Source organism: Pongo abelii, chromosome 8, assembly GCF_028885655.2.
Source record: "Pongo abelii isolate AG06213 chromosome 8, NHGRI_mPonAbe1-v2.0_pri, whole genome shotgun sequence".
Classification (NCBI taxonomy): Eukaryota; Metazoa; Chordata; class Mammalia; order Primates; family Hominidae; genus Pongo; species Pongo abelii.
In genome coordinates, this window is record NC_071993.2 from 108388264 (window position 1) to 108413018 (window position 24755).

The 24755-nt window shown below is 36.5% G+C and overlaps 1 protein-coding gene across 17 annotated transcripts in view; it reads left to right on the plus strand.

The window, feature by feature from the left end:
• BTRC (beta-transducin repeat containing E3 ubiquitin protein ligase) overlaps nt 1-24755 on the plus strand; it is a 204639-nt gene that overhangs the window by 90339 nt on the left and 89545 nt on the right. For 7 of the 17 annotated variants that reach the window (XM_009245710.3, XM_009245712.3, XM_063727038.1 and 4 more), the window contains 1 exon segment: nt 19330-19407. The exons of 5 other annotated variants lie outside the window; for them this stretch is intronic. In XM_009245710.3, coding sequence (XP_009243985.1) covers nt 19330-19407 — 78 coding nt within the window. 17 annotated transcript variants of the gene reach the window in all.

Genomic DNA, 24755 nt, shown 5'->3' on the forward strand with positions numbered 1-24755 from the left:
GTTGGTGGGTCATCTTTTTTCTCATTTTGCCCTTCAGTGACATAAACCTAAAAAGGAATTAACGTTTTTGAAATGTCTTAGCATCATAGAAAGGATAAATGATATAGGGCTTGTTCATATTTTTAAATACAATTTTTTTCCTGGTTGTCAGAAATAAGGTGTTACCAGATTTTGCTTATATATGATTATGCTTATATTAATTATAGCAGTATCAAAGTAAGTTGTACAGATCTCACTTGTTCTTGTTCTTTTTTTTTTTTTTTTTTTTTCTTGAGACGGAGTCTCGCTCTGCCATCTCGGCTCACTGCAAGCTCTGTCTCCCGGGTTCACGCCATTCCCCTGCCTCAGCCTCCCGAGTAGCTGGGACTACAGGCACCCGCCACCATGCCCGGCTAATTTTTTTGTATTTTTAGTAGAGACGGGGTTTCATCATGTTAGCCAGGATGGTCTGGATCTCCTGACCTCGTGATCCGCCCGCCTCGGCCTCCCAAAGTGCTGGGATTACAAGCATGAGCCACCATGCCTGGCCTCTGCTGTTCTACTTAATAGTTTAAAAATTAACTTTACCACAAATTTCGGCAAGTTTTAAACCCTCCTAAGTGAAGTCAGTTATTTTGTTCCTTTAAAAGAAAACAAGAATCTTAGTCACAATTTACTGATTTTTGTAAAACATCATGCAAATGTAGTCCTGCGCAACATTAAAAGCAAATACACTGAGGACAACTCAACATGAAATATATTTTGATTCAGTTTAATTCTAGGCATTCTAACTTGTAAAAATGACCCTTACAGAAAAATACATATGTATAATCACTTGATTTATAGAATGTGTATGTGTGCATACAAAACCACTTCAGTAATAGAAAAGTGCTGTTGGTTACCATTCTGAGCATTTAAAATGATCATTTCCATTTGATCATATTAAAGATATAGAAACAAGTATATAGCATAGAAAAGTTTTAATTCTATGTAATCTTCATTATTAAAATGTTTGAATATGCCATTATTTTGTAGGCTAATTTGTTCTTCATTGTGAGATTGAGGTACTTAGATTTCTTGTATGAATAGCTCTCACTAAAATGACTATAATTTGTACTTTTTATATTGTCCTTAGGGACATTTTACTGATTTAGAAAATCCTTTTGACGTCAAGTAGATGTAAGGCTTTACAAATAACATGGCCATTCACAACTAGCCACAACTCCGATTCGATTCACATAGAGTACCTTTTATTTGCCAATTACTGTACAAAGTCTTGGGCATAAATTAAGATTCAGAACCTATCCTCAAGGAGCTTATAGTTATTTATTATACATGTATTAAGTACTTATATACCAGTCACTATGCATATAACTACTAGTGTTAACCATTAGTTATATGTATTTTTTTCTGATTTATTGAGCTAGAGGTCTGGCTTAGTAGCAGTCCTAAGGAAGTGGTATACTTATGTTCATATCAGATATATCTCATCTCAGCAAAAAAGTGATAATGTATATTTCAGACTAGTCTGTGTCTTAAATGGTTTTCTCTCTGCCTTTACATACCTTCTAAGGGAACAGTGATGTTTGTGATAGCTGTACATGTAGCTTAAAAAGAGATGATAATATTTGTTACAATGCCTCCTACTGGTTGATCGTAGATTTTCAATCCTTGTTGTCTTCAGAACTGGTAGTTCCCCCTGGTGATTTGATAGTTAGTTTGGGGCTTCTACTGAGGCTATAACTGAGAAAGAGTCTATTGCATACAAGGTATAAAGTGCTTCTTTAAACAATCTGTTTCTAGAACCTAAATTGTCCTGGGACCAGCTCTTGATATAAAAATTCATAGAAACCTGTTTTTCACAGAGTGTGGTAACTCCTTGCCATAGTGCTGTAGTGTTAAAATTCACATTGGCCAGGTTGTTCTGTAAATTAAACACTGACAGCTACCCTCAGGGGAACAGCCAATGTATTTATGATGATGTGCTGATTACACAAAATACACTGCAAGCAGAAAACAGCTGCAGAGAATAAACCTCTTAAAAAGAATACAATTACAAATAGCACCCTCAGTATTTCTAGTGGTGAGTGTAGAATACAGCATGCTAATGCAAGTTTCTTACTTAGTCCTCCTGAAAACAAAAAATCTGAAGGAGATAAGTTAAATTATGGTTGAATGCACATGCGGTGCCAGCATAGCAGTGAACAAATTTCCTTTTTCAAGAGCATGGCTGTAAGTGCAAAGATTTCAGGCGTGGAGTAGTCTAACCACCCTCCCTCATTTTGTTAGTAGGTTTTATTAGTGGTTTTCTCATATATAGTAGGGCATGGCCTTGAGGTTATAGGGGTTCTAGACATTTGAAAGATATTACACAATGAATGGGGCAGGAAGGTAACTAAATTGTGGTTACAAATTTCTGGTAGAAACTCGATATGTTAGGGTTTAGTTATCGACATTTCATTTGAAGATACAACTATATATTTTCAGTGTTATTAATGGCATTGAAAATGGTGCCCTTGGAATTAATAAAAGGAGTCATGACTCTGTGGTAAGATCTTGCTGATTTCTTAGATTCTGTTTTTCAAGAATAATGATGTTTTAGGACATTGGAATAGCTGATTGTCTATTTGTAGGCGTATCAGCTCTCAAATATGTCCCTTTTCATTCCTGCATCTTACTGGTCACATGCATACAGGTAAGAAGATTAGAAAAAAATTTTAGTTTTCCCTATTTGAGATTCTCTCTGTTAGAGCTTAGGGTCAGTATCTATAAAATATATTTCAACTGCTGGGCATGCTAGCTTCTGTTTAAATCAGTAGAAAATATGTTGATCTTTCAAGACATAAATTTACTCAAGCCACAGCTGTAAGGTATAGCGCAGGGACATAGTGATTGGAAACAGTTCACTTCACCCGCCTGAAACTAAGAATCAACTCTTCAGTATATGGATCACTGGTATGTAATAATCGACTATTATCGGTCTGTCTGTTGGTCTCTTTTTAAATCAGTTTGGAACCTCCTGGAGTTATTTTCTTGCTCTACTGACATCAATCCCATGTGGCAGAGGAGTTGTGTATAATCGCTTTGGTTTAATCAATAGAATAATTGATAAACCAGATAAGATTTAAACTGATTATAGCCCCAGCAGAATTCCCCAGAGGCCTTGGACTCGCTTAATTTTGACATGTGTGTTGTGTACCCTGAGGATGAAGTGCAGTTTGAATTATCTGCTTTTATTTGCTTAATGATGGGGAGGGTGTTAAAGTCAAATGTTTAATTAACCCAGCAATGGGCTGCGTTGTCACTTACACACAGCTGATTGAGATATCTCATGGAGAATACTCAATAGGAATGATAATGTGGCACTGGGACGGAAGATTGCTTTTTCAATCCATTTGCTGGGTCACTGCTTTGAATGTCTTATTGGATGAAAGGCATTCAGCCTGGAGAAAAAATTCAGCATTTAAGTACATTTTGTTCTCTTTCCCCCCCACCCCCCCAACCCCCTCCCTGCTCAGAAGTTAACTAAAACAGTTATGTTCTAGGTTTAATAAGCCATCCATGTACTAGTAAGAGATCAGGATAGCAAGTAGCCTCAAGCTACATAATTTCCTGTGGAAACGGAAGAATCCTACTAGCCTCTAAGGTATTCTAAATGTGAGCTCTTTTGTCCCTCACATCCTGTGTCCCTTGCCATTATTGTGAGGTTGTCTTTGGTTACTTGTCTCTTGCCTTTTTCTGTAGTGTTTGCTAGATGTGCAGCTACCTCTAGGGCCAAAGGCAGACCTTTTCCTCCCAAAGAAGCAAATGAATCCAGTACATTTTTTGCTATTTGATATACCTGGCTTCTATTTGGTTGTGATTGTGACTGAGAATTATAGTGAGACTGTTGAACTATTCAGAGAGATGAAAATTTGAGGCATTACAGATTCTTGCTTTTTTGGCTACTGCTATTATAAAAACAGTTGATGCTGTGTATATTTCATTTTGTTGAGAGGCACTTTGCTTTCTGTATGGACTGAAAAATTAGGCCAGGAAAGATTGCAGTATTCAACACCATCAAAAATGCATTCTAGGCAACTGGAGTTATAATGACTTGCTGCCCACAAAAAAATCCCTGACTGGCTTTATAATGGAATGTAAAAATTCATTGAAGGCATATGAGCAAAACTTTAAAAAAAAAAATTAACCATGACTTTCCTTCTCTGTAGTTCTTATGTTTCTTCCCTCTATCCCCCAAAGATCTAAACCAGGAATTTACTAATTTTTTTCTTTGCTTTAGTCATTTGTATTCCAGAGAGCACAATAGGGAGAAGGATACAAGATTGATTTTTTATGTGTGTCCTCTTGAAAGCAGAGTCTGGGGCATGAATACTGTGGGGCCGGTGGGGGGCCGGTTACAAAGCAATAGAAGCATGCAGCTAGTGTTCGCGTGCAGGTTGGACTTTTGCAGGTCAAGGCAGACCAGACGAGTAGCTTATCTTGAGGGACACAAGTAATAGACCAAATATAGAGCAGCTATTTCAGGAATCATGTAGGTCATTTAATTATCCATTATGATTGAGTGGCTAATGCTCTTTTGGCAATTACATGACCTCTGTTATTCTTGAAACCTATCCAGGCCGTCGTGGGTCGAGTGACCCACAAGTCAGTGCTCTCAGACTTGATTCCACTCAGAAGGAAAGGAGATGTTGGGAACCACTGGCGTTTAGAAATGACCATGCTTTCTTTACTGACCACTACCCAGAATGTCCTTTGTACAGCAGTGATAGGCAACTGGTTTTGAAGTCAACTATTCCTTCATTGTATATAGGAGCAAAAGATGCATGACACATTGGTTTCCACAAGAGGGTATTTTGGCAGGAGATACTTTAATACCACAATTAGCTGTTATGGTATTCACTAATTCTGTACTGTGAGAACAACTACTATGATATTAAAATTAATGTTTGATATCTGTCAAACCAATTATCTATTACCAAACTCTGTAGTGGTATTTTCCATTCCATAATGCAACAAGTGCTATTGATGATAGCTAATAACAGATATTAGTATATTATTAATTACTAATAGTAATTATAGTAACAGAGATTAGTAATAATAAAATGCCATTGATGATAGCTAATAACAGATTTTAAAATATCATTCATTAAAATTAGCCCAATTTGAATTTCAGTGCTACAATGATTATTAAATTAAAAGACCACTTTAAAATTAGGTTCTGGTCAAAGACAGAATGATTTGGAAACATCTTGATTGTTTATCACTTATTTTTTTCTTTAAATCAACCAAGTATTATTAATATTTCCCAAAAAAAATTTCTGCGAAATGATAGTAAAATGTTCTATAATTTAGTGACTTGTGGGATAATTTTGAGAAAAGAAAATGTACATTTCTTGTGATTCTTTAAATCGAAGATAGTTACGGTGTGGAAAGTAATGGCAGCATAATCAAATGAATTGTGGGATTTGTCAGAAATGCACAAAATTCTGTATAGTTAGCAAAATGGTAGATTAGAGGTATACAGCCATTCTCCAGCATTCCAATAACTTAAGACCTTAGGCTTAAGAGAAATAATTTTGGTATTCTTTAAGTAGAAACTATTTGCATTGCTATAGAAAAAGGCAGTTCCTTCTATTGGAGAAAAAACATCTTTTAAAAATTTGTTACTTACACATCAAAGAGCATTGCTTTAAAACAACAACAACAAAAACCCAACAAGGTTGTTTATCCCTGGAGCAGTAAAATTAGCCATCCTTCCCAATAAATTTATTAAATTACCCCTGGTAGAACTCCAAGCTAATCTGTTTTGGTTTTATTTTCATTTTGTTGTTTGGTGATGTTAACAAATGAAAAATTGAAGACATGAATTGGTGTTTATAACCTTTGACCCTTCAGAAATAGAAGACTTCTCACTCAAATTTTAAATCCTTAGGCCAATACTACCTTAGGGTCTGGCTACTTAGAGACCCATGAGAATGCAGTTAATCTGAGTTATATTTGCTGTTTTCTGTTTAAAAACATATTTTCTCTCATTCTAGTTTTTTCATTTCTGTAGTAGAGATGAACAGAAAATGGAAAGCAGGATTTACAGCAGAAGTTACAGATTAAACTCAAGTATCCCAAATAAGGAGTATAATTAGTCTACTTACCATTTTAAGAGGAAAGCAAGGGATATAATGTATGGTATATGATTTTTTTTTTTCTCCCTATATGTTACTTTTCTTTAAGGCATACCCTTCAATATCTATGCTGAGACATGTTTTTCAGCCTTGGGAACCAAACATTTATGGAAATAGGTGAGAGGAATGGTATTTGTAATTTTAAAGACCCGAAGAGACATTAAGGCAGTATCATTAGTGGGGAAGGACACAGTACAATAATAAGCCTATATAATAATTTCTTAATTAGGAAAAAAAATAATGATTAAACAAGACCAGTCCATATTAGAGACATACACCTAAACACAGATCTTAATCTAGCCCAGTCTAGCTTTCAGAAATGTAGTTTATTTACTTGGGATGGTTTTACATCTCAGGATATTAGCTTTTATCAAGTTTAAAGGAATCTTAAATTTCTTTCAAGATATTGTTGAATTGTAATAAAATGGTAACACCAAAGCAAGGAAGATATCCAAGGGGATGAAAGTCATTTAGCAAAAAGAAACAAAAAACCAGGAAACAAGGATGACAGAAAAAAAAAATTCATCAGAGAGAAAGAATTTTGTCATACATCCTAAGGGTTCTATAGTTCTCAGTCCTATTTTGATCAAAAAAAAAAAACTACATAAGAAAATCTACAGAGGTCTTTGAGTTACAAAAATAACCAGATGTGCTTATTAGTAGAAGCAAATGTTTGCCTCTTAATTTACACAAAACTATATGCAGAGGATCTCTGGATGAAATATTTTTGTGAATATGGCAGCAAAGAAAATCATGGCACAAAAAAATCTGTCCAAAACACATAATCGTGAAGGTAATGTCTTAAAGAGGAAAGCAGTTTTTTAAAAGATTCCTATAGATTTAAAGGGAAAAGGTAAGTTAAGCTAGTTATATTTTGGTTTACATGGTACGTATTCTTGGCTTTTTATTATGTATGTCTTTCTATCTCAAATTCCCCTGGTGAATTTTAATTCATTTTGCCTTGCTTATTTCTCTACTTTGTACATTGTTGTTGCATTTTGAACAGTGTAAACGTATGTGTGAATTGCTTTTTTTTTCCCTGAAAGAATGGTTGTCCTTTTAGTTCCGTCACGAAAAACACAACCTACAGTAGTATAAGATGTCTGCTTTGCAAGCCTGTTTGGGATTTTAAAATATTAACCCACATTTTAATAAATAAATGTAGTTTTGTAATTGCATTCATACATTAAGCAGGATAAAAATGTAAAAAAAAAAAAAAAAAACTACTTGAAAGGGTAAGGTAGGAAGTGTTTTTTTTGTTTGTTTTTAAATCAAGGCTTTAGAGCCAAAAAAAAACCTTTAAAATTTAAGTGGACTATTACTTCTGATGTGGAGCATATTAACATAATTACAAACTCTTTTATATACTCATAGTCATTGCTAAGTTGATGTTCAAACCTTTGATTAACAAGTCACAAAGCTGACTGTGTTCAGACAGCTATGTAATATCGCTCCTATTCACAAAAGAGATAACTGTTTTAGCCCCCCCTTTTTTGGTCCCCATATTTATTGCTACAAATTTGTCTTTCTCCTATAGCTAGACTTTTAATTAATGGTGAAACATTAAAATGTTGTATTGTGATATTTTCGGTGACTTGAAAGTTAACAGAAAGCAACCCTGCTCATTCATGCCCTTGCATTGTCACTCCCTGGTGCAGTTCATCTCTTCTATCCTTCTTATCAGAGTATCTCAGTGCTTAGTTGAGCTTGTTTATCTTAAAAGAGCAGGAGGCAGGCTTTTAGGGAGTAAGCTACATGTTCCAGTATAACAGGCACCAATGCTGTTTGACTTGAAAAACACTTGATCTCTTACATTAACAGCCCATGTCACTGTAATAGGTACTACAGCCGGGTTGTTCAGTTTTCTATTATTTTAGCTTTGAAATAACTGTTAGTGCTGCCCCAAAATCTTCGTGTATAAAATTGTATATTGGCTGTCCCCCCAGGACTCGTAAGTAAACAAGGTGATATGTGTGGCCAGAGGGAGGATATTTGTTGGCTTTGTTTTAGATAATAACTGATCCTATCTAAAGATGTTTTCTGTCTGATCCCTGATAGTGGGTGCTGCATGACATTGTGTAAATTCGCAGACCTAGCAATATTTTAAGGCAGATTTCTGTTTGTTACTAATATATGTGCTCAGTAACTATTAATTATGAACTTTCATTTTTTCTCTGATAATGAAACGTTTAGTTTTTATGAAGCTTAATGTCAAAGATCCTGCACAATTTTCCTAAGTATAGCAGGTTGCACAGCAGTTGTTGAAAATGGGCAAGCAAGAATTTAAAGGCAATGTTTGTTAGACTTAAAATATTACTTTATTTAAAAATAATTCAGTTGTGGATATAATTTCTGTGCCAGGAACAGTTTGACAGTTGTAATCAGGTAGCAGTATTAAAAGAACAGAAAACAAAATTCGTGTAATCAGGTTGATGTTTTCTTCCTCTTTAAGAGTGCTTCTCCTTTTAATAGTGGTAGAATGGCAGCAAATAATTTTAATCCTTCCTTTCTTCCTTCCTCTATTTTCAAGAATCTGATTTTTCTCATTCTTATTTTTTTCTGTTACAGCATTACCAGGCCACCCAGTTACTTTCTTCGAATTTAACCTAAATTAGATACATCAGCCAGAACAAGCATAATTGGTTGAAAGGCAGCCATCTATCTAGGGAGTTCTTCTAAATACTGAATGTGTCATGCGCTTTGACATGACATATCTGTAATCTCTGAATACAGAAAGCACTTTCTGTGTTAGCTGTAGGTGTTAAAGCAGTAGTGTGTTTTAAGAATGTGTGCTGTGCAAATTCTGGCTTGTAAGGTAATGACAAGTGTTTGCCTGCATAGACAATATATTTTTTCCCCCTGAGGTCCCCACACACCTAGTTTCCCTCAAGCTCATCATCTCTGTCAGGTTAATCAATAGGCACCGTATGGCAGAGGGTCAGTAATCAGTGTCATCGTGCCTTTAAATCGTGTTGAAAATTTGCTTAAAGCCTGGGCCAATTAACATCGAGATGATGAATGGATGGGAAGATGGGAAGAGCCTGCCGCTCAGGGGCTTTGTGAGGAGGAGATGCTCAGCTGTTGAGCAGCAGACACCAGCGAATAAAATCAGCCATTCATGTGAGCTCAGTCCACCCACTCTTAATGATAATGTCAATCTAGCAAAATATATACACATTGGAGTTGTCACGAGTTCATAAATCAAAGGAGTTTGTCAAAGGCATTCAGATTAACGAGGCAGCAGCAATAACAAGTCAAATTTGCATAGAGAATTGCTCGAATCTCAGTAAATTATGATCCTGTTTTTCATTTGATTATTTGCTAATGTCTCAAGAGGGAGAATGATTATATTAGCATGCAAAATCTACTCCAGAAGTAGAAATCTGAGGTATAGAAGACCAGTGCACTATGACAATTAATCAGTTTCTGCATACTAGCATAAATGCACAAGGCCCAGAAATGAACTTCTTTTTTATTATTATTTCTCCTTGCTACTGATCCAAATGGTTCAGCTTGACAGAGACTTTATATTGCTTTAACAGTGTTCTGAATTGTGCCTGCAGGCAAGACATAGTTATGCAGCTATAACCAACCTATCCATCTGCCAACCAGATTGGAATTCTCCTATCCAAGGCTTCCATTAACCCCCACTGACAGCTCCAAACAGGATTAAGAATTTGGAAGCATAAAAAATAGTTGTTCTTTGCAAATATACACAATCCCTCTGCATTTTGAGAAAGGATGCATCTGTAGTGTTTTATGATTAGTGTTGGACAGTGTGGCGGGGAAAAAGCCTGCTTGGCAGTTTTTTGACTTCTGTCACGGGGAGTAAGGCAGTGCTAATGGAAGTCCTCTTTGGTTGTCCCAGAGAATGTTGTCCATTCTATCTGGTTGTTAGCACTGTGCTTGGAATTGGTATATTACTAGAAAAGAGCACTCCTTGAAAGCCTTAACTGGTGGATCTGTTGAGTTTAGCAGTATAGGGAGGCCTTGATGTGGTTGTGGTTTAATAGAGTATGTCAAATGATAAACATGCTGGAGAAGCAATGTGCATGAAAACATGCCAGAGAATATCTTAGGAGGACACTTTAGGTCCTCCCTAAAATGAGTCCTTGAATAGGATTTTCCGAACAGCTTCTGAACTTAAATGACCTAAGTTTTCCCTGTTGTATCCTAAAAGGATTAATTAAAATTCGTTTAAACACACACACAGTGTTTTTTAATGTCACCTTTCATAGAAGAGTTTGAGTGATTTTGTCCATGTAGCTAAAATATCCGTTAACCTTGTAAAATAATAATTTATGTTTTTGTAAATTGTAAATGTATATTTGGAGGCTAAATTAGCTCCAAGTCACATAATAAGTTAATGGGAAAAAGTATTAATCCAATTACTAATTTACCATTGAAGTTCACTATACTGTGTTTGCAATTAATTACTAGAAATTGGTCTCAAGATTTTTTCCTTCATGTGGGTTGTCATTCTACACGATGATGAGCAGATGATTTCATTTTTAAAATGTGTTCAAAATCAGAGTTATAATCCACCACAATTTACCTGCTTTGCCAAAATGATAGAATTATCCCAGTTACAGAGTCCTTCGAATCCTCCCAGTGAAGTATGTGGCATTGGTGGGAAATGTTAGCTTGTAGCTTTGGAGCTGGTTATTTTATTTATAACAGATGTCTCTTCAAACAGGCTCAGGCTCTATTGCACCATCCAGCCTTGAGCAAGATGCTTACTCAAAGATTACTGTAAGTCATTATGAGTGGCTTGACTTTTCATCACTGTGTAAATTAGTTTAATTTTTTATTTGATTATATAATCAACTCTTAATTATCCATTTTATCAGGAGTTGTGTGTTCAAATAGATAACTGAAAATAGTAAATAAGCCACTTACTAGGTCATGGGGAATATTGCCCCAGCTATGAACCTGCTGTGTGCTGCCATCAAAACATCTTTACTTCTTGAATTGGGCAGTCAAAAATACAAACAACCTCAAAATTAGGAATGCTTTGGTTAAGTAAGGGTTGCCAAACTTTGTCTGTAAAGGGACAGATAATAAACATTTGAGGCTTTGTGGGAAATAGGATCTTTCTTGTGGCCGCTTACCTCTTCCATTGTAGTGTGAAAGCAGCCACAGACGAATTGTAAATGGATGGGCATGGCTATGGGCCAGTTAAACTTTGTTTGCAAAAATATGTGTCAGGCCAGAGCTTGTAACTGCTGTTAACTGATCATACTGGCATTATAAGTATCGGGACAGTAGGACTGCAGTTGGGCTGCCACTGAAGTTCCTCTGCTATTAAAAACAAAACAAAACTTTTTTTTAAGCTAGCTGGACAGCCTGGGTTTAGGGTTTCAATTATTCATTGAGCATCTATTATCTGTATACTTACGTAATGTGTTAGTGGGTAGAGGGAGCTACAAAGACTTTTCCCAGTAATCTTTCAATCTTATTGGTTAGTCAAAAGTAACAATGCAGACATTTATCTAATTAAGTGCCAGTTGTGTGGATCAAGATTAAAATTTAGTTAGGAAATTTCCAGTAGAGTAAGGTGGAGTAGTTTTATGGTTTCTTAGAGAAGATGACAGTTAAACCTCATTTTAAGAATGTGTAAGACTTGAATAGATGAGATAATCTTGTGTTTATAATTGTTGAGTGAACTAGACTGGAGTTAAGAATCCTTCCAGGCCAGGCTCTGTAGCTCATGCCTGTAATCCCAGCACTTTGGGAGACGGAGGCGGGAGGATTGCTTGAGGCTGTGAGTTTGAGACCAGCTGGGTAATATAGTGAGAACCCCTGTCTCTACAAAAAACAGAAAAATTAGCCTGGTGTAGTGGCGTACACCTGTAGTCTTAGCTGGTAAGGAGCCTGAGGCAGAAGGATTACTTGAGCCCAGGAGTTGGGGGTTACAAGGAGCTATGATCATGTCATTGCACTCCAGCCTGATGTGATAGAGCAAGACCCTGTCTTTAAAAAAGAATCCTTTCAACCCCGAAATTTCAAGATCATATCACCTGTTGGTGAGACTATGAAGAAACTTGCTTAACTGGGGCAGAAAAGATGTGTTGTGGAAAATAACTTGGTGTAATATAGTAGGGAATTCTGGACGGTCCTGAAAACCAGGCCTAGAACTTCATATTTGATTTCATAGAAATAAAGAGCCACTAAAAATATTTTAGGGAAAGACTATTATGACAGTAGCAGTGTTAAGAAAGATTAACCTGGCAATAATATTCAATCCAAGAAATTTTTTTTTTTTCTTTGAGACAGGGTCTCACTCTGTCATCCAGGCTAGAGCACAATGGCATGATTACACCCCAAACTCCTGGGCTTAAGCGATCCTCCTGCCTTAGCCTCCTGAGTAGCTAGGACTACAAGCATGTGCCACTGTGCCCAGCTAATTTTTTTTTTTTTTTTGTAGAGGTAGGGTCTTGCTATGTTACCCAGGCTGGTCTTGAACTCCTGGCCCCAGGCAATCCTCCTGCCTCTACATCCCAACAAGAAAACACTTTAAAATTCACATTGTATTCTCTAGCTTTGTGCTGAACCTCTGAAATATAAGATGAAACAGAAACCGGCCCTGCCTTGAAGGAATTTACAGTGTAGCGTGGGGTGGGAAGCATGTTCATGTAGAGATATAAAGAGATATAAAGAATGAAGTGCCAATTGGAAGTGAAGTTTTTCTTCGGAGTAATTAATTCTAACTGCAGGTTAGGCATAAGGGGATAAACAAAGGCTTCTCAGAGAAGGTATCATTTTAGCTGACTCTTGAATCGGGATTTTTAGTAGATGAAGAGATTGGGAAAGAAGCCTGTTACATGTTGAGGGACTAGGATTAACAAAAACACAGAGATGAAGGAGTGGTTTCCTTATTTTGGTGAATGATAAATAATGTCATGTAAATGGTACAGAGACTTTGATGGAGTGTTAAGTTGGCTGTCTTATGGATGCTGTACTAAGAAGTTTGGGTTTATCCTGTTATTGCCAAAAAGCTATAAAAGGCTTTTCAAAAGGAAAGTAACCTTTTTAGAATGATGATTCTAATGGCCGGGCATGGTGGCTCACTCCTGTAATCCCAGGACTTTGGGAGGCCAAGGTGGGTGGATCACTTGAGGTCAGGAGTTCGAGGCTAGCCTGGCCAACGTGGTGAAACACCGTCTCTACTAAAAACACACACACACACACAAAAAATTAGCTGGGCATGGTGGCGCATGCCTGTAATCCCAGCTACTCGGGAGGCTGAGGCAGGAGAATCACTTGAACTCAGGAGGCAGAAGTTGTAGTGAGCCGAGGTCGCCACTGCACTCCAGCCTGGGTGACAGAACGAGACTCTGTCTCAAAAAAAAAAAAAAAAAAGAAAGAAAGAAAAAGAATGATGATTGCCACTCTAGTGTATAGAATATATCAGATATAGATTTAGGCAAGGATGTCAGAAGGCGGTCTCAATAGTAATAGCACTGGTAAGAGGTGTTGTGGGTCTGGACTAGAGTAGAAGCAGTAGAAATGCAAAAGTAGGGTCAGATGTATTAAAATAGATGATTCAAAGAAAAAGTTTGTAGACCGGAAATTAGCTAGATATGTTCAAAGAAAAAAAAGGAATGAGTAAAAACTGACTCTGAGGATTTAAGTCTAGGATAAAAAGAAAAGTTGGGAGGAAAAGAGCTGACCTAGAAATGAGTGAAGATGGTGAAATAGTGCTTTAAATTTTGATGTGTTGATTTTGAGACAGTTTAAGCTTATCACCTGAATACTTTTTTAATATAATTACTTTCTTTTTTATTCACCCAGGTTGGTTGTGGAAACATCCACAATGCATCCCTGAGGTCTAATGCAAGAGCTTTAGCAGTATTTCCTTTATTGACCTGTTCCTACCCAAATCTCTGTTACTGTATCTGCAGGTGTTACAGCCCAAATGCATCTAGTTTGAAGTTAAATTCAAAGTTGACACGGAGACTTTTATTCTGCCCTTTCAATTCTAAGCTAGTAAGCACTGAGCTAAGAAATAAATATTTGAGTTAATATAAAAGGTAACAAGTTGTGCACTGCGCTAAGAAATAAATACTTGAGTTAATATAAAAGGTAACAAGTTGTGTACAATCTTTTACAGAAATATTTTAATATACTATAGTCCCCACTTATTCATAGGGGATATGTTCCCCAGTGGATGCCTAAACCACAGATAGTTCTGAACTCCATGTATACAACGTTTTTTCCTATGGACACATACCTATGATAAAGTTTAATTTATAAATTAGGCATAGTAAGAGATTAACAACAATAAGAATAAAATAGAACAGTTATAACTACACTGTAATAAAATTAACATGAATGTGCTCTCTCAAAATATCTTACTGTACTGTACTCACCCTTCTTATGATGATGTGAGACAATAAAATGTCTATGTGATGAGATGAAGTGAGGTAAATGACTTAGGCATTGTGACACAGCATTAGGTTACTACTGACCCTTTGACAGCATGCTACCTGCTTCAGGTGATCCTGGATTATTGAGCCGTGAAGATGCTGGTGGTGGGATGTCAGGAGCAGACAATGTCAATGACTCATGGTCGAGTAGCATGTACAGTGTGGATACACTGGACCAAGGGATAATTCACATCCTGGGCAGGACAGAGCTACCAGAAAGGCGCACAATTGAAAACTATTTCTAAAAATTTCCATTCAATATTTTAGGACCTCAGTTGACTGTAGTAACTGAAATTGTGTGAGTGAAACTGTGGATGAGGGAGGACTACTGTAATGCTATTCATAGACTATTATTACTCAAGGACTACAAACACATTCTGCAATTTATTTACTGTAATGAAACTTCCCATCTGAGTATTGGGAATCTGTTGTTCTGAGCAGTCAGGTTTGCTTAGGGTTGGTTTAAAGTTAAGCAGTGGAATATAACGTTAATTACATTTGATGGAATTTTCCCCCTAAAATTTATTTTTCACTTAACTTTTCTCCCATTTCTAAACATTTTATTATGGATTTAATTAATTAATTTTTTATTTTGACATAACTTCAGATTTATAGACAAATGAAAAGAATAGCACAAAGAATCTCCTTACACCCTTTCACATAGATTACCTAATGTTAACATGTTACCACATTTGTATTATATCTGCTTATAAATACATATACACACACACATCCATTTATGTATTGTTTTTTCTGAACAATTTGAAAGTTACAGACGTAATGTTCCATCTCGCTAAATGTTTCAGTGCATGTTTCCAGAAGAACAAAGACATTTTAATAAAAAATAATCACAGTACAAATTATCAAAATCAGGAAATTGAATGGATAAACAAAACTGTGGCACATCCATACAGTAGATAATACTACTTGGCAATAAAAGGAAAAGAAATACTGGTATTTGCAACAACATGAGTAGATCTCAGATATTTTATGCTAAGTGATAAAAGCCAGATTCAAAGGTTACATACAATATAATTCCATTTATATGACATTCTGAAAACGGCAAAAATTATTGAGCCAACAAATCAGTAATTTTCAGTGGGGAGAGGGTTGACTATTAAGGAGAACTTCAAGAGAATTTTGGGAGTGGTGGAATTTTTCGTTTTTTAATGGTGGTGTTATACAACTGTATGTTTTTGTCAAAACTTACAGAGCTATATACCAAAAAGGGTGAATTTTTCTGTATGTAAATTTTAATGGTGGGGAAATAATCAGGAAATTAATATTGATACAGTGTTATTAGTTCACCTACAGAACTTTACTAAAAAGTTCCCAGTTGCCTCAACAGTGTGTGCTATACCTCTTTAGTTTCCTTTAATCTGAAACAATTCCTTAGTCTGTTTCATGGCCTTGACATTTCTTAGGTACAAACTAGTAACTTTATGGAATGAAATACTCATTTTTGGGTTAGCCTGATGTTTTCTTAAAAGTAGATTTAAGTTTTGTGGTTTTGACAAGGCTACCTCACAAGTGATGTGCTGTTTTCAGTACATCATATTAAAAGGCACATAATGTTAAGGTGGCGTCTGCTGGATTTCTCCACTGTGAGGTTACTCTTTTTTCATTGTAACTATCAAGTATCTTATAGAAAAAATATTTTGAGATTATGTGACCATCCTGTTAACTTGTCAAACTTTCACTCATTTATTCTAGTTTTAAATTTTTCTTAGGTTTTTGAGATGGTGTCTTGCTGTGATGCCCACGCTGCTCTCAAACTCCTGGACTCAAGCAGTCCCTCTGCCTCCACCTCCTGAGCAGCTGGGATTACACACACATGCCACAGTACTAGGCTCACTTGCTAATTTTAGGACCCAATGATGATTCTTACTTATATTAATCACTTATCCTTAAATAGAATTTATTGGATATAATTTAGCCTGATGATCTAGGAAAATTATGCACATAGCTTATTGGGAATCCTCATAGATAAAGATCCAAGAAATAACTGTGTTGCTGAGCTCTCCTGGGTTATGTTGGACAGGCTTTGAGAACTATTGAGGTGACTACTTAGGTATACGTGGCTATTTCATCATTACCCCTTACCCTCAAGACTGTAGACCTAGTCATCTCATTCACTGGCATTCTGCTTCTACTCTTTAGTATTAGGAGGGTTCCTAATCCTTGTTCCTGATATCATGACTGTTTAATGTCCCTACCTCTGTTTTTCTGTAACAACATTATACGTTGGATTTTTTGTTTGATTTGATTTCTCATGATGGATGGCCCAGAGTAAAAGTGTTGGGTTAATCTGTATTAAAAGAACATACCAATGTTTATGGGTTTCCCCCATTTTTTGTTTAAGAGTTATTTTTAACAATACCATTTAAATATTCTTTGCCCTAGTGGGATAGAAAGGGGAAAGGAACTCCTAAGGAGCTCTGTGTTCTATGTTATGTTAGTAACACCTTTTAAGCTCCCTTTGTGTTTTCATTCTTTAGACATTTTCATAATGCCCACCCAGTAGTTATCCATCTAAATCTGATAAAATAGAGGGTCTGTAAAAAGAAAATTGTGAATATGGGCTAGTCACTACTCAGGCTGTTAGGTTGAGATGACTATTTTTCACTTTATAATTCAGTCTGGAAGAGTTTGCCAGCAATTGTGTACCAGCCCAGTATAAGAAAAATGTGATTTATAGTATCTTTGGTATGACAAACTTCCAGCAAAAAGTAATTAGGCTTCCAAGTTATATGATAACATTTCAAAAAACATAATTAATTTTGAAATACAGGATCTTACACTGAATTAAACAAGTTTAGTTTATCTGATCTTTTTTTTTTTGTTTATTTAAAGGAGGAATTTCATGACCTGAAAGAGAGTTACTTGCAAATTCTAAGTTTATAATTGGATACTGGCTTAAGCTTCTGTTATATAAGGCATTTAATTTTGGTGTTTAAAACATTGATCTTTACATTTTAAAAAAAAGTTAAATATACAACTTGATGTTATGGGGTAAATGTTGACCTTTCCCTTTCTTTGTTTGATACTCTTACATAGCATGTATTGCCAGTTGCCTCATTTGTCAAGCTTTGTAGTCACTAATTCAATTATATCCTTCCTCCATTTTTTGGTAGATGGTCTCCGTTCCTTTTTTTCCCAAACAGGGAGGAAAAGAAGTTAGAACTCTGAAGTTTTTGAGTCTCTGTCCCTTTCTTTGTAATATAGCATGCTTTTTCTTTAATTTTAGGGACTTTTACAAGGGATCATGACAAATGTAAAATATCAAGTTAAACCTCATAAGATATTTCTGCCCAAAAGAAACACATTAGGGTATGGCCTGTCAGGGTTACTAAAGGTGACACATGACTAAAGGTGACACACAGGTGTTAGCCACAGAGGTGAAAGGGCCTCAGAATGACACAGTATATTTTTTATCTCTCAGTATCTTTCAAAATGTAATATCTAATACAAACCAAAAAAGTGAAACTTACATGTAGGTTTAGAACACAGTAATGATTGTTTATTAATAATTTCATGCTTGTATGAAAATTTTCAGATGAACTCTCATGTTAGAAATAATTTCTGAACCTACAAATAAACTAACTCTCCTGTTAGAATGTTATGACTATATGTAATGTAAAGAATATATTAACTGTAAGTTTTTTATTGTTGTTGTTTTGAGATGGAGCCTTGCTCTGTCACTCAGGCTGGAGTGCAGTGGCGTGATCTCGGCTCACTGCAACCTCGGCCTCCTGGGTTCAGGCGATTCTCCTGCCTCAGACTCCCGAGTAGCTGGGATTATAGGCACCCACCACCCACACCTGGCTAATTTTGTATTTTTAGTAGAGACACAGTTTCAGCATGTTGGGCAGGCTGGTCTCAAACTCCTGACCTCAGATGATCTGCCCGCCTTAGCCTCCCAAAGTGCTGAGATTACAAGTGTGAGCCACTGCACCCAGCACAACTGCAGGGTTTTAAATGTTAATGTTATTAATGTTACTAATGTTGTTGCTGAAAATGGAACTCAAATAATATGTAATTTGGATTTGCTGTATTTTGCCTTGTAGATAGTGATTTACATATATTGACTAGCAGATTTTTAGTACTTATGAACTCATTTTCAATTGGATTGTTGTTTTTTCCCCCTCCTAAGTATATAAAAACCCCACTGACATTTTAGGGCCTCTAGCTGCTGTTTGAGGTGACAGTGCCAAGGAATGGACTCTAATCCTAAACTACTGAGTAAATGTTTTTTTAAGTCCTATGCTACTTTTATCAAAGAAAATAAAATCAAATCTGAGAAGAGGGGGAAGAGAAATAACTATCTTTAGGACCTAGACTTGGAGATCTGTGCCAGTCAAACATTTACTATAATCGAGAGAAGGTAATAATCATGGTTTTAGTTGTCATCAGCTAAGTGTGGGCTGGAACTTTCTTGTATCCAGTGTCAACCTGTGTCAAAGTGCAAGCTAGAGATCTAATGAATATGATCTCCTACACAATGCTTAAAGATACATGAAATACTTCCCATCTAAATCCTTACGTAATTTATTTATATACATGGGCATATGTTTTCTTTTACATGTGTGTATATCTGTATGTATACAAATCTTCAAGTGAATAATTATATAAATAGATGTATGTTCTAACTTACAGAATTAGAAATGTAATTCAGTTTACTCCCAAAGAATAAGATTGAAGATAATGAGAACTGAATTAAAGCTTACTTTCTTTCACAGAATTCCTCAGAGAGAGAAGACTGTAATAATGGCGAACCCCCTAGGAAGATAATACCAGAGAAGAATTCACTTAGACAGGTATGAAATTCAGCCTTACTTAAAATAAAAAGCTACCAACAACAAAACAAAAGACAGGAAACCCTTGATTTGCCATTCTTTAAGCACTGGAGCTTATATTAAGAGTACTGTGACATTGGCCTGGCCATAGCCATCACTTTCAATCAGGTGACATGGTTTTCCCAGTTATTTAAAAAACATTCTAGGTATACATGTACAGGACAGCTGGTTACATGTAGTGAATACAAAAATCAAAAGAGTTCTTATTCAGGAAAAGTAACTTTAAATGCTTCTTAAGTGTAGATGGTAGAATAGTTGACTTTAACCCCTATTTTCCTGTTAAGATTCTTCAGGCATTTTTTAAAAAGTATAAAAACAGATCTGCCTGTAATAAAGTTAGCCCTTTTAGTATGAGCAATATTTTGTTTGCTTTTTCTAGAAGGAAAGGCCATTATTAATAATAACTTAAAAAAACAGCAGCCAGGCAAGGTGGCTCACGCCTATAATCCTACCACTTTGGGAGGCTGAGGCAGGCGAATACCTGAAGTTGGGAGTTGGAGACCAGCCTGACCAACATGGAGAAACCCAGTCTCTACTAAAAATACAAAAATTTGCTGGGCGTGGTGGTGCATGTCTGTAATCCCAGCTACTCAGGAGGCTGAGGCAGGGAATCTCTTGAACCCCAGATGCAGAGGTTGCGGTGAGCTGAGATCGCGCCATTGCACTCCAGCCTGGACAACAAAAGCAAAACTCCGTCTCAAAAAAAAAAAAAAAAAAATTGCTCACCACTGTGCCCCAATAGAAGGTAACACATTTTACTTGTGAAAGTTGAATACCATTGTGTTCTTGTAAAAATTAGAATGTCCTTGGCAAAAACAAAAAACACAAGTTCTTATGATGTTGCCAGAGAATAAGTGTGCCACCTATTCATTTTTATTTATTTTATTTTATTTTTATTTTTGAGACAAAGCCTCACTCTGTCGCCCAGGCTGGAGTGCAGTGGCGTGATCTCGGCTCACTGCAACCTCCACCTTCTGGGTTCAAGCAATTCTCCTGCCTCAGCCTCCTAAGTAGCTGGAATTACAGGCACCTGCCACCATGCCTGGCTAATTTTTGTATTTTTGGGTTTTTTTTTTTTTGAGACAGAGTCTTGCCCTATCACCCAGGCTGGAGTGCAGTGGTGTGATCTTGGCTCACCGCAACCTCCACCTCCAGGGTTCAAGCGACTCTTCTGCCTCAGCCTCCTGAGTAACTGGGACTACAGGTGCCCGCTACCACACCTGGCTAATTTTTGTATTTTTAGTAGAAACGGGGTTTCACCATGTTGGCCAGGCTGGTCGCAAACTCTTGACCTCGTGATCTGCCCACCTCAGCCTCCCAAAGTGCTGGGATTACAGGCATGAGCCTCTGTTCCCGACCTAATTTTTGTATTTTTAGTAGAGACAGGGTTTCACCATGTTGGCCAGGCTGTTCTCAGACTCCTGACCTCAGGTCATCTGCCCAGCTTGGCCTCCCAAAGTGCTGGGATTACAGACATGAGCCACCACACCTGGCCCTGTATTCATTTTTAATATAAAATTGGATACAATGAGCCTGAGCAGCAGTAAAAATAATTCTAATTTACTTGCATTTACGTCATTGTTCTAGGAAATAGGAGATCTAATATTTGTTGAGCACCCACCGTGATACATGATGCTTATTTGATTTAACCCTCACAATAACTCTGTAAAGTTTTTAGATATGATGTGATTTCCAGTTTATAGATGAAGAAAATGGAGGGTTAGAGAGGTTAGATGACTTGTCTAGCTAATTAGTGATTTGATATAAGATCTCAGTGTTTCCAAAGCGTTTCTACTTGTGCCTTCTGACTTCAGTTTATATACAGTGTTTAGAGGGAAAGTACTTGAAACTGTGACATTCATTTTTTAATTTACTATATGTTAAATGTTTTTTGGATGAACACTTCTTTTTTTTTATAAAAATAATTGTTTAGTAAATAGAATTGAATCATCCAGGAAGCTTTTAAAAAAAACAAACAAAAATCCACAAATGATCAGTAATTGATGTTGAGACAGTTACAATTTTAGCTGTTTGGAGAATCAACACCTGATCTGTTCATCTAAATCAGTAGGACAATACTGAATAAGATAAATTGGGAAGTAGGAACACTCTGCCCACTATACAGAAACAACTGTCAGAAAACAATGACACAACAAAAAGTTTTGGCAACTTTATTTAAGCTAACAAACGAATTTTCTCTCTGCAAAGTTATAAATTAATTTTAATAGGCTGATCCAGATGGTCCATTTGGAAAATGGATAGGCTGATCTGTTGAAAATTAAACTAAATTTATCTCTCTCATACTTCAAACTGAAAGAAGAGAGAGAATCATGTCTATTAAGTCCAGCACATACAGATGGACCAGCAGGTCACACATGGGACTAATCTGATTCATTTTAGAAATAAATGCATACATTATTGAATCATTTTCTACTTGCAAGATCTGTTATGTGCAGTATTCGAAAGAGATTTAATGTTGTTTTTTTTCATTGCTGTTTTAGCAGGTTCTCTTCCCCACTCCCCCTGCCCACTTTAACAACCTTTTTTTCCCCCCCTCATGGTGCTCTGAAATGATTTTTCTAATATCTGTCATTCAGTGTTGAGATCCAAGCTCTGGAGATTAATTAGGTCATGAGGCATTTTCTCCTCCCTTCTTTGTAAAGGGTTTTATCTCCATTCTCTTTGTGAAGAGCATGAACTCAATGTTCTTGGAAAGAGAAATGGCCTTTAGAAACAGGGAAGTAGGAGATCCTCCTGGGGCCCTCAGAGTCTTTTAGCTTCTGGGTGTTTTAGCAGCCCCATGAATGCAGATTTGTAAATTTATTGCAGTGCCATCTGGTTTTTTGGTCGAACCAGATTACTGTTGGCTTGTGTCTGTCTATTGTGGTGGTCACTCCCTAGGAGCTTGCCCTGTCTATCTTAGGGAAGAGTGATGAATAGCAGGGGTCAATAGAAGCGGGTCACAGGGCAGCTGTCCAGGACAGCCCTGAACTTGATTACCCCATTGCTGATTTTTTTTTAAGGTAGGACATAGTATATAAGCTGTTTAAACTCCCTCTTTTCTCTATTGCATATGACAATAATGAAGTCCCATTTGCTATTTTGTTTTTTTGTTTTTGTTTTGTTTTGTTTTTCCTGTAGTCAACTTCTGTAGACAAAAAAATGTCAAGGCCACCTTATACCTAGTGTTGATACAAGTAGGATTTGCATCTCATTAACTTGAGATTCTTTTGCAGATATTTCTAACGGGATTTCAGAAACTCTTGATTATAAAAAGTTCAGTTATCTTCTAGCAATTTAGCATTGTTTTTAACTAATATTATAGTTGACATATATTATTCAAAAATAGTGTTTTGCCATTGTTGATAGGACATAACTACTACATGTTAATTTGGAGAGCTATCTAAATATTGGAGGAGCAAACAACTTTATACCAAAAATTTGGCAAGTTGAACAAATTCCTTGAAAAATACAACTTACCAAAACTCAACGCAGGGTGAAGCAAAATTTGAATAGCCCGATGTCTATTAAATAAATTTAATTAATCATCAGAAGGGACATGTGGTTTTACTGGTGAATTCAACAAATATTTAAGGAAGAAATGATACGAATTTTATGCCAGACCTTTTCACAGAATAGAGAAGGAAAGAACACTTCTTGACTTATAAATCCACCATAACAGTAATTCGAAAACCCGACAAAGATATTACCAGAACAAGAAATAATGAAGGTGGAAATTAAGAGACACTGTTCCCTGTGTCTGTCACCAAGTCATTTTGTATACCTGCTTTTTCGTTTCATTTCCAGCATCTGAAGGTGGAAGAGTTTGGGGTAGGGAGAGGAAGTAGAGCAGTATATCCTTGTAAAGAAAGTTAGTTTTCTTAGTTTCAGAATAATCTCATTTCTTGGCATTAAATATGAACTTTTATCTAAAGGATGTACAAAATAGCTACAATTTTTGTTTTACTCCTAAAAATGTGAATTCAAGGAAAGGATAGCCACTGTTTTCCTACCTTTTATTCCTATCTGAAATCAAGGGCAAAGGCCTGGGAGGATACATGAAAGTACTCATTACTTTTTGAAAATGTGGCATTACAACGTTCAGCTCTTTGCTTCTCATTGGTGCTAATAGGATCTGTCAGCCCTGCCTTTCTCTGTAATTGAGTAAATTGTGACTGTTGTCTAATCCCTCTCCCATCCCCCATTTCCTTTGTGTATGTGTCCGCTTACCATCCTGAGAACGTGGGCAGTGATAAATAAAGCATTGAGTAGAGCTCTCTCAACTCTTTGAAAGCAGCATGGTGCCAGCCCTCTAGTTATATTTCTTTAAGTATTTACGTTTTTCTGTATTCTTTCTCTTGTGTAGCTGGAACCCTGGGGATGCAAAGCCATGAGAGAGGCCAAGAAGCTAACAAAGTAGCTGTCTCCCTTGTTAGCTTGTTCCTTTATTCTTTAAAAACAAGATAAAAACCATCTGGCTCAGGGCATTACATTTTCCTCCCCCATGCACCTCTATAGATGGAGACTTCACCTGCAGTGAGGGTTTACATTGATTAGGGAGGGAGCAGTAATTCAAGCTTCCATCCTCTTCAAGGATACTTTGCAGTCTTTAAAGGTGCTGACCCACTGAGTTAAACTGTCAAGGGAGGATAAAAAAGTATCTTCATCCCAGGAGGTAACAGCTGCCAGGTTTTCAACACCTTACACGCTGCTGGAAAAATGTCGCAATTGTCAGCTGAAAGAAAAGTGACTGTGTTGTCATCTTCTGTTAATGACTGGGCCTTATAAAAGGAACTACGTAAGTCTTTTAGAAGGAATAAGTAGCTGTTTTCCTTTTCTACCATATTCCCCTCCCCTGAAAAAATTCCTGCGTTCTAAACATTGCCTTGGAGTAGATCCACAAAAAGCAGCAGTGAAGAACTTAAATCAGCCAGTATAAGCATGGAAGTCTGATGGGCATAGCTCCTTTATACAGTTGGATGAGTAGGAGGAAAAAGCACATCACTGACACAGAAAATGACATAGTGTGTATTAACAAAACAACAACAACAACAAAAAGTCATTCATAAGCCAGTGAACTGAGAGAAAACATACTGTATTTCTGTTCTTTGGAGGACAATTTATTTTCAAGCAGCATCCAGATGGGTAAATACCAAGACATTTCTTTCTTCAAGAGAGCTCCTTTTCTTCCTTTAAAAAAAAAAAAAACACAGAATTTGCTTCCTTTAATAGCTCTGTAATGTTCATATATGATGGCATTCCCTTCTTTCTGATTTGATTGATGAGGGAAAAAGGTTTAATGAAGTCGC